The sequence below is a fragment of the Eleutherodactylus coqui genome, chromosome 1 (assembly GCF_035609145.1).
Source record: "Eleutherodactylus coqui strain aEleCoq1 chromosome 1, aEleCoq1.hap1, whole genome shotgun sequence".
Taxonomy (NCBI): Eukaryota; Metazoa; Chordata; class Amphibia; order Anura; family Eleutherodactylidae; genus Eleutherodactylus; species Eleutherodactylus coqui.
This window is the reverse complement of record NC_089837.1, coordinates 72842751-72857619: the sequence shown is the minus strand read 5'-3', so window position 1 is coordinate 72857619 and position 14869 is coordinate 72842751. Positions and strand designations below refer to the sequence as shown.

General features: G+C 44.3%; 1 protein-coding gene across 5 annotated transcripts in view; it reads left to right on the top strand.

Annotated features, from left to right (window-relative positions):
* LPIN1 (lipin 1) overlaps positions 1-14869 on the top strand; it is a 173813-nt gene that overhangs the window by 98329 nt on the left and 60615 nt on the right. For all 5 annotated transcript variants that reach the window (XM_066597150.1, XM_066597120.1, XM_066597130.1 and 2 more), the window contains exons 2-3: positions 3251-3451; positions 6535-6630. In XM_066597150.1, the coding sequence (XP_066453247.1) occupies positions 3260-3451; positions 6535-6630 (288 nt within the window). In that variant the 5' untranslated portion in view covers positions 3251-3259. The remainder of the gene's footprint in view (positions 1-3250; positions 3452-6534; positions 6631-14869) is intronic.

Genomic DNA, 14869 nt, shown 5'->3' with positions numbered 1-14869 from the left:
CTCCATTTTCCTGCTTCCATTTCCTGAAGTCAATGGAAGCCATCCGACCCACGGCCCGTTCATAATTGACATTGCGGACAGGCCACAGATTCCGTCGAAAAGCAGAAGTTTAAAAAAAAAAATCTGTAATGCGGAATCCGACCCGCGTGCATGCAGCCTAACTTGATTGATATTCTAGCTCTTTTCTATGCTTAGGACTCCAGTGGGCGATCCTAGTGACTGACAGCCTTCCCCTTATCAGTATGCATACAGATATATATGCTGTTGTATTTCTTTATTTCTTGCTATTTCTATAGCACCAACATGTTCTGCAGTGCTGTACAGCACTTGTTATTGGTCACATCATTCTCTTACCCCAGTGGGACTAGCAGTCTAATTTAACTTATCTCAGAGGCTGTAACCCCAAGTGGTTCACTGTTAATTACTAGGAGATACCTGGAATTTCTGGGTGGCACCTGGACTTAAATAACAAATCCAAGTTCCGACTAGCAATTGGCATAAATCCACATGTAGTTACAGCAGATTACCGGAGCATGTACGGGCATTCAGATTTGCACATTAAGGGTGATTTTAATGAGTGATTTCTTTGTGTTGTGAGATGCATAGAAATTGCACATTTAATTTTTTTTTAAAAGTGGGTTTACTTACATATGAGGTTCTTCTCAACCGGTCCCCCATGCATTACAATAAAAAATTAGCAGTTACTCGTCTCTCTCCGCTCCTGTGTTCATCCTCTGTGCCAGATCCGGAAGACGAGAAAGGAGTGGAGAAAGGTGAGTAACTGTTGATATTTTATTTAATGCATGGGGGACCTGTTGACCGGGATTTCTTTAACTCTGACAACCCCTTTAATGCATACCTTACCCCCACCCCCTCTGACAACCCCTTTAATGCATACCTTACCCCCACCCCCTCTGACAACCCCTTTAATGCATACCTTACCCCTACCCCCTCTGACAACCCCTTTAATGCATACCTTACCTCCCCACCCCCTCAAAGAAAAATATGTATATTTAAACAGACCTGCTACAGGCTTTTATGTGCAGTATATAAAGTGAAGTGCTTCTACTATGGCTCATAGTAGTTGTTTTTAGAGAGCTGTTCCTCTTCCTGTGTATTTATGGCCTTGTCCTACTGACTAAAGAAGTGGTGGTGTCGCTGTAAATAGTGCAGGTTGTGATCCTCCTATTTTTTGCTTAATCTACCTTTGTAGCAGTTAGAGGTTGGTTTTTCAGAATCTGAACTCCATTTCCCATTAAGAAATCCATAGAAGTGGTACACAGATATGAACTTGCCAGATATATGCCAAAAGGCAGGCCAGACATAACCTATTCAGCTGCAAAGGGATCCAGAGGGGGCCCACTATGGCTACAGAGTGACTTCTCTGTTAATTCTCTTTATCATCCTCCTTCTATTCCGTAGTCCTTGCTTACACTCTTACACGCTTTCTAGATCACCAGAAATGTAACCATGTACTACATTCCTAGTGGTCTAGGGTAGTGAAGGAAACATAGACTCTTTCACTACACTAGACCCCTAGGAATGTAACCATAAACCCCTCCAATACCCTAGACCACCAGGATCATAAGTATAAACCCCTCAAATACCCTAGACCACCAGGATCGTAAGTATAAACTCCTCCAGTACCCTAGACCACCAAGATTGTAAACATAAACCCCTCCAATACCCTAGACCACCAGGATCATAACCATAAACTCCTTCACTACCTTAGACCACTAGGAATGTAACCATAAACCGCTTTACTACCTTAGACCACTAGGGATGTAACCATAAACCGCTTTACTACCTTAGACCACTAGGAATGTAACCATAAACTCATTTACTACCTTAGACCTCTAGGAATGTAACCATGAACTCCTTCACTACCTTAGACCACTAGGAATGTAACCATGAACTCCTTCACTACCTTAGACCACTAGGAATGTAACCATGAACTCCTTCACTACCTTAGACCACTAGGAATGTAACCATGAACTCCTTCACTACCTTAGACCACTAGGAATGTAACCATGAACTCCTTCACTACCTTAGACCACTAGGAATGTAACCATGAACTCCTTCACTACCTTAGACCACTAGGAATGTAACCATGAACTCCTTCACTACCTTAGACCACTAGGAATGTAACCATGAACTCCTTCACTACCTTAGACCACTAGGAATGTAACCATGAACTCCTTCACTACCTTAGACCACTAGGAATGTAACTATGAACTCCTTCACTACCCTAGATCACCAGGAAGGTGATAATAAACTCCCTCACTCCCCCTAGAGTGCCCAGAATGTATTCGGAAACCTCACTGTCCTAGACCACCAGGAATGTAACCATAAACCCCTCCAATACGCTAGACCACCAGGATCGTAAGCATAAACCCCTCCTTTACCCTAGACCACCAGGATCGTAAGCATAAACCCCTCCTTTACCCTAGACCACCAGGATCGTAAGCATAAACCCCTCCTTTACCCTAGACCACCAAGATTACAAGCATGAATGTTTTAACTACCCTAGACCACCAGGATCATAACCATAAACCCCTTCATTGACCTAGACTGCCAGGTATGTAACCATAACCCCCTTTGCTCCCCTACAGCATCAGAAATGTCAGAATAAACCAAATCACTGTCCCAGAGAGCTGGGAATTTAGCCATAGACCCCCTCACTTCCCTTGACTACCAGGAATGGAAGCCTAGATGATCTTGTTGCCCTAGATCACCTATGAGAATGTGTGGCCCAAACATGATGTGGACAGAACCTAAGAATTGGCAAAATGGAGGATAATTCAAGGCTCTGTTTATACTTGCAGATATTCTTTAGGATATGCAATTTGAGAAGCTATAAGTTACTAAATTGAATGCAGAACAGGGAAATTCTCAGATATGAGGAACAGCCGGGAAGATTGAGGATGTTTATGTTCAGTGTGAGGAGCAAAACCTCCTGGGAAATACAGTTGGCTCTCTTATTGTCAACACATGGATCTCTCTAAGGAACATGTTATCCAACAAACGGCTTAGATCACACATGGAAGTCACTGTGGGAATTCTGTTTTTAAGGCTGTGCATAATCTGTATCTCTTTAGCAGTGGGGCATCTACTGCATCTTCAATTATGTCTAGACATGCTGGAATTTGTAGTTCAGACAGTTGAGAGAAAACTGCTTTTATTTTTTTTTTTTTTTTTTTTTTTTTTTACCTTTTAACTTTACTTTTGTTTTTCCCCTTTCTTTCCTCAGGCTCAAACCATGAATTACGTGGGGCAGTTAGCTGGACAAGTATTTGTTACTGTGAAGGAGTTGTACAGGGGACTGAATCCTGCCACTCTGTCTGGTTGCATAGACATTATCGTGGTGCGTCAACCTAATGGCAATCTACAATGCTCACCGTTCCACGTACGCTTTGGGAAGATGGGAGTTCTGCGCTCCAGGGAGAAAGTGGTGAGTGATGGGATATTTCTATGAATGCATTATGTAGCATTTGTGTTTTCAGTGAGGACATTGCTGGCACATAGACATGGCCGGCCACAGGGTTGTGCAACTTATGCATCAAGTCTCAATAATAATGGGGGCACCATGGGCCCTGGTTGCTAGAGCAGTTGAGCATGCATCTATGGAATCCACACATGGGTACATTTATTAATGATTTAACGCTAGTTTATGGTGTAAAAAAAAAAAGTTGCAAATTTTTGTACAAACGTGTATGTGTGCAAGAATTTGAGACTTTTCTCCTTTCTGTGCCAGCTCTGCCCCTTTTTTTGAAAAGTGCGAAGGGCTTGTTGGGAGGGGTCATGGCCGCTTTGGATCGACAATTTACTTATAGGTCATACATTTCTGTCTAGGCCCATGAAGCTGCCAGGGGTGTGCCGAATCAATGAATCCTAGATAACCTCATATAGGAACTGCAGCTTCGATATTAGATGGCCACTAGAGATGAGCGAGCGTACTCGTTAAGGCAAAGTACTCGAGCGAGTATCGCCATTTTCGAGTACATGCCTGCTCGTCTGAAATGATTTGGGGGCCGGTGGGGGTGAGCGGTGAGTTGCGGGGGGGAGCGGGGGGGAGGGACAGAGAGAGAGATCCCGCCTGCCAGCCCACGAATCTTTTCGGGCAAGCAGAAATGTACTCCAAAATGCCCATACTCGCTCGAGTAATTTGCCTTAACGAGTACGCTCGCTCATCTCTAATGGCCACAGATCGCGTTCTCAAGACAAAAATGTGAAATTACCTTGGGAAGCCATGACATTTCCAGCCAGTGCAGGGGAAAAATTGTATTACATGGTAATCCAAGTCCACTGCTAGTTAGCATATCCTCATTGTGATTCATAGAATGGAAGTCTGAATGATAGATCCGTTTCCTCTATGCTGTCCGTATGGCCTGATTGGGTATATCGCCAAGTATTTTCCACCCTTTAAGCTGCTGAGGTGTTCCATAAATGCATAACCCATTTGACATTGGCTGGATAGTCTTCTTCAGGAGTGAAAACCACAAATCAAGAGATTGTGTAAGGACTGAAGTCACTTGAGCGGCTTAAACTCTTCTGTTAAGACAGGTGCAGCAAGGTTGTGGTTGAATCTTGGCACTTAAAGGAAATGTTCACTGTGCTGATTCCTTTTATGTCAAGTTAATGAGATGGAATGACAAGGGCACCTTCAACATGTTAAGTATGGTTGAAGTAGTTAACTAGCACCAACTATATTGCTTCTACATATTGGCCATGTAGGCGTCACGGTGTGAAGATCTCCCTTGCTTGTCTTCAGTGGTCATAATTACTTAAAGCTTTCGCGATGATGTTGATTCACCAATATCCTCTTCATCATCTGCATAAAAAATGCACTGCCTGGCAGTCCTGTGGTTGTGTAATGTCTCTGACCAGGCTGGTCTACACAAGCGTGCGGAGATCCTAAGTGTTCACCAATGGCAGGAAGGTCTATTGAGAGGTCCTTGTAGAGAGTCTGAAGTCGTTCCTGTTGCATAGTTTCAATGTCGAACTCCTGGAGGTGTCATCTTAGCTTTCTAATCTTCTAGTAAACAAACTTTTCTTTGGAACATTATATTTATTAACAGCCGAAAGGGGAAGATAATCTAGAGAGGAAGAGGAGCCCGATCATACCTCTAATAACTGCTTGGTACATTTATAAATCAATCCAACCCACGTTGTTGGTGTCCCACGGCTATAGAAGCGGGCCATACTCTCATAACCTGCCTACTAAAAAGGGATGTTCTGATACTTGTGTATACTATATACCAGGGGTACTCAACTAGTTTTTGTAAAGCTCCACTTACCTGAGTCTCCTGTTAAATGATGGTCCGGCAAACCCAGGTAATGAGGGCAAGGCACATAATTACATTGGTGTATAAATCACAGTATGATTATGACGATACCAAATATTTATAGTGGTTTTTTTTTTAACTACTTTTGCAGTATAGAACACTTAACTCCCATATTCTGAGAGCTGTAACTATTTTCTCATGAATGGAGCTGAATTCTCATGAATGGAGATGAATTGTTTCTTGCAAAATGAGTTGATTTTCATTTATTCTATTCACTTATAAGCCAGGATACCACTCTACACAGTGATAGTGATTACAGTGCAGTTACCTCCAGTGATCGCAGGTGACAACGTCTCTGATTGGTGACGTCCATTTTTGTTTTACTTCTTAATCTGGGCCCAGACCATCACCAGCTACGACTCAATTCTGCACACCTTCCCCATCGTGCCGCTACCCCAATGCCTATCTCAGTAACTCCCCCATAGTAAAAAGTTATACTAGTTATAGTGACTCCTTTCGTTATATCGTCTGCCTCTACTAACTCCACCATCAAACAGTCCTATGTAAAAAGCACAATCCCTTTCCATTTGTCTCCTTCATTATACAGTCCCATGCTAAAAATGTCACTCCTTTAAACCCCAGCAAACAGTCCCATGTCAACACCACACTCTTCCTCTCATCTCCTCTTTTAGTTTCATGTAAAAAACTTAATACCCCCCACCTTCTTAGCTCCTCAACGTATCCCTCCAATATAGACCCATATAAAATATCTCTTGCCCTCCTTTCCGAAAATCTAATATACATTCCTACGTAAAGCACATCTATTATCCTCTCTTCTACCCCATCCATCTTACAGTTCCATGTAAAATCCTCTCTCCCCTCCTTTCACGAGTACATACATATAGATGTCCTCAGTGCTGCCTCTTGCTATGAGCCACAGTGCAGTTTCCCTCAACCCCGACTCCTGACCTCAAGATCACAGAGGGTCCAGAGCCGGGGAAGGAGGAAAAATACACTACAACATCAGGTCCTGTAAATGTGTGATTACACTGAAAGGAGTTAGCGGAGGGGTGAAGAGGAACTGGCAGATGCCCTTTCTCCTGGTCTAGACAGCTGGCAGCCAAGTTCTTCATTTTTGGACCCCAGTCCACCTATTGAGTACAATACCTCTGCTATACTATACAGGGTTGAGAATGCACTTGTGGAACTGTCCTATTTGAAATAATACAAATCTGTTTTACTATCCTAGGTTGATATTGAAATCAATGGAGAGTGTGTGGACCTGCACATGAAACTTGGAGACAATGGAGAAGCTTTCTTTGTTGAGGAAACTGAGAATAATGAGGTATATTGTGTGATATAAAGGTGAATCTTATACTTCCACTGGCGTCACTGGAAAGAGCGTATACAATATAATAATATAGTTTAGTAACATAGTTTACAAGGCTGAAAAAAGACATGTATCCATCCAGTTCAGAATGTTTGATCCAGAATAAAATGGCTGATCATGGTTGCCAAAATCTCATTGACCTTTGGCAGAGTCTCGAGTGGCTCATGAGTGGTTTTCATGGATGGTTTAAGGGAACGGCCTCCAACCTGTGCATTTCCACCTGTTGCAAAACTGTAACTTCTAATATGCCTCAAGCTATCAGGGAATGCTGGGAGATGTAGTTCTGTACCAATTGGGACACTGCAAGTCTAAGGTGTTGAGAACCCCCCCCCCCCCCAAAAAAAAGGTTGAATGTCTCTTGTAATGCTTAACATCGCCACCCGCTATACAAAAACTGCATTGGAAGAATGAAAAAAAGGATCTTAGAATCTGTGCTAGGGACGGGCAGCCATCTACCCTTTAGTCATAAGCATGTGACTCTGCTTAAGCTCCATGTCCTAAGATGCAGCTACCTGAACTTATTTGTAGCTGTTGAGCTAGCACAGCACTTAAATTGACCCTCTCTGGGCCTGGACAAACAAAGATGGCCGCATCAGCTTCTCTGACTACCTGATGGCACCATCAGGTAGTCACCATCAGTATGCATCATTAGTATAAGACATTCTACACCTGCTTCGATTGACCAGTGCTTCTTACATGAGCAATGTTGGCCAGTCAGACTGGCGTGTAGTGTCTTAGACTACCGGTGTATACTATTATACAGTATACATCAGGTAGTTAGGCAAGCTGTTGATATTATTGCAGGAAGCTAGATGTTTGGCTCAGTACAGCTGTGTTGCAGAAGGGGCACTGGCTTAATTATTGAAATTGGCTGAATAGCCAACTCCCTGCAATAACATATTGAGTAATGGAAGGGCAATGCCATGTGACCCAGTGTTGGAAGCCGGGTAGAAGTGAAGGATTGGACACCGCTGGACCAGGTAAGTCTTTCCCGCTCACTGGACAACCCCTTGGCAAGATCTTGATATGTGTACTGGCCCAGACTAGTAATCGGCTGGTCAGATTCCTAGTGTGTTGGTCAGTCAGTGGGCCGGCCCTCGCAACACTAATAATGCTCCCCTGTATTGTCAGTGCAGTTAGACTGGATGAAGAACCTGTGATGACGTGACCATCGCTGGTCCTTCAACCTGCAATTCATTGGCTCCCATTTATACTCCTATAATAGGGACAAGCGTCCTGGCCCGAGTACAAGTCTACTGATTCCCATGATGGTCTGAGTTTGGGTCAAGCAGGGACATTCGTCCATATGACAGGCGATACGCTCATCTGAGACTGGCCTTAAGCACAATTCTAGTCTAGTATCGGTAACTGTTAACCATTTGGATGCAACTGTAAATTCTGACGGCAGCATGTAAATGGCCCGACAGAGGGATGGAGCACTGTGACTAGACCATTTTGTCATGGCAGTATGGGGAGATATGATGCCCAGGGCTTCCATGGATGTTTATCTATTAAGCTCTGCCTGTGGCACAACTTAATAGAATGCCTGCAATAGTGCAATATACTGCAATACTGAAGTAATACAGTGCATTGTATAAGTAATTAAATGATTGCTTGGTATCACTGCATCTGTAAAATTCGGATCTATTAAAATAATGCATTTTTTTTATCCCGCACAGTGAGTGCTATAAGAAAAAAAACACAATGCTAGAATTGTCTTTTTTTTAAATTTTTTTATTCCTTTTGTCACGGTCTTCAAGGCAGATTTTTATGAAAAGTGATCAATAAGTTGTATGTATGGGGGTGTGGCCTGGTGCAGCATGCAAGCAGATGCATAGAGCGATTGTTTTGCGATTAGAATCCCAGTATTTATCCTGACCCTGCTAGTCTTCAGCCTATCTGGCAGCCCAGCTTGGCCCCAGGAGCCTCACTTTGTTACAGTTTGGTGCAGCAATGACCCGACACAAGGACAAATCAGGCTGCGCTGCTAGCGGACCCTGGTCTCAAGATGACGCCACAGCTCAGCCAATTGATAAGCTGCTGCAATTCTCTCGCAGACTGCTTACGGTGTTGCAGTGCCTCCAGTGATTCATACATGTTCACTATTTCTCGACTGGAATATCGAGAGCGCGTCACGTCAGTAAATACAACCGGCAGGGTCTACGGAGATGAACCCATGATCTTTTGAGGAGAAAGAGGACATGATAGAGCCATACATGCTGCCAGAACCGCTACAACAACCGTACGAGTACACACAGGAGATGCAAGCTCTGTCCCATCTACTACATTGCCACTCCAGATGCATCTGAGCCCACCGTTAAAGATGTCTTTTGAATAGTGAGGTTTTGCAGTGGGAGACTTCTGCAATCTCACAATGCAATTAACCCTTTCCAATCCACTGTCTGACCTCTAAAGACATCATGATTTAAGGCTGTACAGCTCCGATGTTAGAAGACATCCGTGGGGGTTCTCTTACTGTATATTGCCAGCCTCTCTGCTGTCGGAGCCTATCCAACGTGTCACCTCATGCAGTACTGGCTTTAGCCAGCAGATAGCGCCATTGTATAACGGCAGAAAAAGAGTAAGCCCCCTAGGAAAACCCCTAGGATACAAATTGGATTGGAAAGCAGGTATGGGAGAGGAAATCGCTTTTATGCGACAAGACTTTCAAAAAAGTTGAGTGTACTTCAAAATGGTACCTATAGAAACTACAGGTCATCCCTCAAAAAAGAAGGCCTATTTGGAAAGCAAGGAGGATAAAATAAAAGCTAAAAAGGTCATGTCCTCAAGAGGTAAAATAAATCAATCTGCAGAACTACATTGGGAAACTATTGCAGTTTCCTTTTTAACAGATGACTGACTTTAGTCGCTGGCATGGATTTAAAAATAGCACAAATTTTGGCAGCCAATTTTTTAACCTTTCCAATCCACTGTCTGAAGTCTGAAGACATTCTGGATTAAGATTACACAGCTCTGATGTTGGAAGATGGCCGGCACGGTATTCTTACTGCATATTACTAGCCGCTCTGTTGTCGGGGGCCTCTCCAGCATGACCCACACCGCTGTACTGGCTCTAGCCAGCAGATGGCACCATTGTATAATAGCAGAAACAGAAAAACCCCTAGGAAACCCTGAATCCGAAATTAGATCGCAAATGGTTAAGTATTGTCTCCGATGAAGATCCACTTGACATTTCTGTATAGCAGCCACGCTCTTGTTGGCGTCCTATAGGAATTCTCCAAAGAAAGAAAGATCCCGCTTCCCTTTTTCTCTTTTCGAGAGCAAGAACAGGAAGAGTTGTTGAAGAGCCCGCTGCCTTTTCCGTTTGTCAGCAGTCCTCTAAATATATTTGAGCAACTGCTTAGGAAATGACACAGCTAGGAACCGATCAATATGGAAATATTAATAGCTAGAATAGGAAGCCCACTTTTTCAAGGGTAAGCCTTTAAAGTCCATCTCTTTTGGCCAGAGGTATTACTTGTTGTACATGTCTGAACAGCGCCAATTAGTGGTGACCACAGGTATTACATTTTTAGTACAGACTGTATAGACAGGGTGGTCACAGATACTAGAAGTAGGAGCATAGGTATAGGGGTTGCAGAGGTAGCAGTCGCTCCTGAGCTCTGGAGCCTTAGGGGGCCCAATGGCCCCTCTATCATATTTGAAACCGCTAGTATTATAAGGCACATAGATGGTTGGGCGCCATGTTACAGATTTTGCATTGGGGCCCCTACATTTAGCCTCTGCCTAATTTTTTTAAGACTCTAGCAATGATTGTTGCATTGATGGGCTTTTTAAAAGGCGTAACGATGCAGAGGAAATGTTTTGGGTGGACCCCCATGCTGAACTTTTGTATAGCCTTTAACTTTGCCTCTGACTGGAAGCCATTAGAGTTGGTAGGAAGAAGGTATCGGAACATTCAAAAGGGGCTGTGCAAATGGAAAATTGACAGTAGTGGAGGGATGTCGCAGGCTGTAGCATCTTGAGTACTGCGTTTGGCTGCAGTAGCCTGCAAAATCCCATACACAGGCCTGACTACAATTTCAAAATGCAGACCCGGCATGGAGGATTAAGCTTCGTTGTGGGAGAGGTGAGTATAAGTGTATAAGCTTGGTTAATTACTTATCCAGGGAACCCCTTTAGCCCCCTTTTTGTAAATCTTGGACAACCCCTTTTATGTAGTAAACTGTGGCACAGAAAGTTATGATATATTAAAGGGGTTGTCCCGCGAAAGCAAGTGGGGTTCAGCACTTCTGTATGGCCATATTAATGCACTTTGTAATGTACATCGTGCATTAATTATGAGCCATACAGAAGTTATTCACTTACCTGTTCCGTTGCTAGCGTCCCCGTCGCCATGGTGCCGTCTAATTTCAGCGTCTAATCGCCCGATTGGACGCGCTTGCGCAGTCCGGTCTTCTCCCTGGTGAATGGGGCCGCTCGTGCCGGAGAGCTGGTCCTCGTAGCTCCGCCCCGTCACGTGTGCCGATTCCAGCCAATCAGGAGGCTGGAATCGGCAATGGACCGCACAGAGCCCACGGTGCACCATGGGAGAAGACCCGCGGTGCATCGTGGGTGAAGATCCCGGCGGCCATCTTAGTAAGGTAAGGAAGAAGTCGCCGCAGCGCGGGGATTTGGGTAAGTACTAAACGTTTTTTTTTTAACACATGCATTGGGTTTGTCTCGCGCCGAACAGGGGGCCTATTGAAAAAAAAACAAACCTGTTTCGGCGCGGGACAACCCCTTTAAGCCTTTCCAATCCACTGTCTGACGTCTGAAGACATTATGAATTAAGGCTGTGCAGCTCCGATGTTGGAAGACGGCCGTCGGGGTTCTCTTACTGTATATTGCCAGCCTCTCTGCTGTCGGAGCCTATCCAATGTGTCACCTCATGCAGTACTGGCTTTAGCCAGCAGATAGCGCCGTTGTATAACGGCAGTAAAAGAGTAAGCAGGAAACCAAGGATGCAAATTGGATTGGAAAGGGTTAAAGGGAATCGGTCAGCTACTTTGAGCCCTACTAGCTAAACGTATGGGCTCAAAGTAGCTGACCTGCTGAATTTGGCTATGTAAGTTTTATACTTGCCTCCCCCACCTTCCCACATTGTCCTCACTCAAACCCACCACTGCTACAATGCATTGAGGAGTGCCCTGAGCGCCCCTCCCATTCTGCGTGTAGAATGGGAGGACTACTATGCGCGCTCCTTAATGCATTCAGTGGTGGATTTAGGTATTGTCAACAGGGGAACTGGGGGAAAGACAAATATAAAATATAAGTCCCCTTACTCAGCGACCCAGCTACTTTTGTACCAATAAACTCTGCTTATAGGGCTCAAAGTAGCTGACAGTCATGTAAACTCAGCATTACATCAGTAGATCTAGACTAGTACCAGTGTTTCTGGTGCCCACTTACTAATATGATATAGTAAAAAGGGATTGAAGCTGTAAGCACGCAGCCGCTGTTTTAGGACCTGTGATGATGCCACCGTCATGTGATCAGGGGCGGAGCTGAGAGCCCTGGTGACTGATCACATGATGGTGACATCATCACATGTAACTCACAGAGTCACTCACGGACAGATGGTCCTTAGTATTTTGATAGGGCTGTATTAGAAGGCAAAATAATTTCAGGAATGAAGCTGTTACCTGGCAGCTAGTGAGGGCAGCAGCATCCTGGACACACAAACCTCAATCCAGCCTGTATTACTGGGAGGGACATTTCCACATGAGAAGTCTTGAAATTGAGAGTAAGTTGCAAACTACATAGCAAATGATCTGAAAATAAGCTAGCATTGTAGTCTGAAACCTAGTGAAACTTTTTTAACTCGAGGTAACCACTAACATATGCAAAATCATAATTACGCTCGTGTGCAGCCGGCCTTGTCGGCCAAATATGTAGGATGATTCATAATATTAGCAGATACATCAGTGCAATATTACCCCACTGTCATAGCCCCCCTTCCCCATAAAGGACTATTGCCTCAAGGGTTAGAGATGCCCGGTTGTAGAGCACAAGCGGTCAGAGAGAGTACGGGAAGTTATGTTCTACGAGAAGGTGACATAACAGAAGTTGGTCAGACGCTATTTGTGTAATGTCAGAGAGCGGGGACATTAGACGGGACACAAGTGGACGGCATTCATGTGATACCACAGTGACGGAGCCAGCTATAGACAGACGCGGTTTTGTTTTCTGTTGGCTACTCTCACGATAAGGATCTTATAAGGGGCTAGACCAGAGCTGCTGGAGAATTTTTTTTGGCAGGAGATACAAAATTCTGACCTATAAGCAGCCATGTGCTCGTTGTTCTCATATATTAACCCCCCGTAAATTAATTAGCCGGATAAATGAGTAGCTTGTTAATTCTAGAGGGGCTCATCTAACAGATGTCTCCTGATCACAGCTTGAGAAAGTCTAGGAAATGCATTTTGGACAACTCTGTGACTTTGTCCTGACCTTGCAGTTGTTCCTTTTATAACCGGAGTGTCTTATTTATTTGCTTCGTCATCCTGCGACAACTAAAGGATCCTGTGTGATGCATTGTGGAACCTGGAATAGTCACAGTACTTTTAGACAGAGGAGAAGCTTCTTTAACCTTTTAAGGACCAAGGATAGTAAATTTACGGCACTTGGTCCTGGGCTTTAATCTCAGCCGATAGTAAAAATATGGCACAGGATTAAAGTTCCTGCTCCTGCAATGTAGCAAGTGAAAGTCAGGTCCTTGTCTGTTAGTCACAGCTGAGGACCCAGAGTAGAAGGCAGAAGAAATCATGTGACTGTCGGGTGCCCTCTACTACAGCAAAGCTGCAGTGTCCTAGCAGACCCAGATCAGCTCTGTCAATGACTACTGTCACACTAGGTGTATGTTATCGCTTGTAACTGGGACTCCTATGGATGCTGCTCCAATGGATGCTACAGTGAAAGTGTCTTCTCTCTCTTTTTATTTTATTTTTTTTTAATTATTATTTCACAATGTGAATGACCCCCAGAGGTCTTAGATGACATCATGGCGAACATAGATGTTAACTAGAGATGAGCGAACGTACTCGGATAGGCACTACTCGTCCGAGTAATGTGCCTTATCCGAGTACCGCTGTACTCGTGCTGAAAGATTCGGCACGCGCTGCGGAGCGGGGAGCTGCAGGGGAGAGCGGGGAGGAACGGAGGGGAGATCTTTCTCTCCTTCTCTCCCGGCCGCTCTGCCCCGCTCTCCGCTGCGACTCACCTGTCAGCAGCGGAGCGCCCCGAATCTTTCAGCACGAACACAGCGGTACTCGGATAAGGCACATTACTCGGACGAGTAGTGCCTATCCGAGTACGTTCGCTCATCTCTAATGTTAACCCTTTCCAATCCGCTGTCTGACGTCTAAAGACATTATGATTTAGGGCTGTACAGCTCTGACGTTGGAAGACATCCATCAGGGTTCTCTTACTGTATATTGCCAGCCTCTCTGCTGTCGGAGCCTATCCAGCGTGTCACCTCATGCAGTACTGGCTTTAGCCAGCAGATAGCGCCGTTTTATAACGGCAGAAAAAGAGTAAGCCCCCTAGGAAAACCAGGATACAAAAAAGAAAAAACTAAATCCCTGCCGTATGTGCCCTGTAATCCGAGACTATTCCATGTCAAAGCGTCTGAAACAAAATGTGGTCCCCTTCCTGTACTTTATTTTAGCGTAAATATACTGATTTTAAAAATTAAACACTTATACATTTTTTTATTTTATTTTTTTTTACATTTTTACCCCTAATAAAGCTAAATAGAAAAAAAGTCAGTGAAAAAAAAGTAACTTTTTACACGGAACGATTATTGCCTGAGTGAGAAATCGCTCATCTGTTGGAGTCGCTTGATATTTATCTCACCCAGCGACTATCAGCTCATGTGAACAGGCAGTCGTTCATCTATGAACAACTGCCTGTTTGCAGTGAGTGGAAGCGGGAGACTGGAAGAGATCTCCTGCTCGCTCTGCCTCCATTCTCTGAACAACTATCGCTTCTGCGTGCAAGCACAGCAGTGACAGTCGTCTTGTGTAAGAGTGCCTCTGGACTGCAGTGTGTATATACAGTGATGGGTAGAAGCTGCAGAAGACAAACAGTGCAAAATTTATAATCAAGCCCTATTGCAAAAATGATTGTCAGTCCCAAATACATGCATTTAAAGGGGTTGTCTCGCGGCAAACATCAAATTTTTACCTTACCC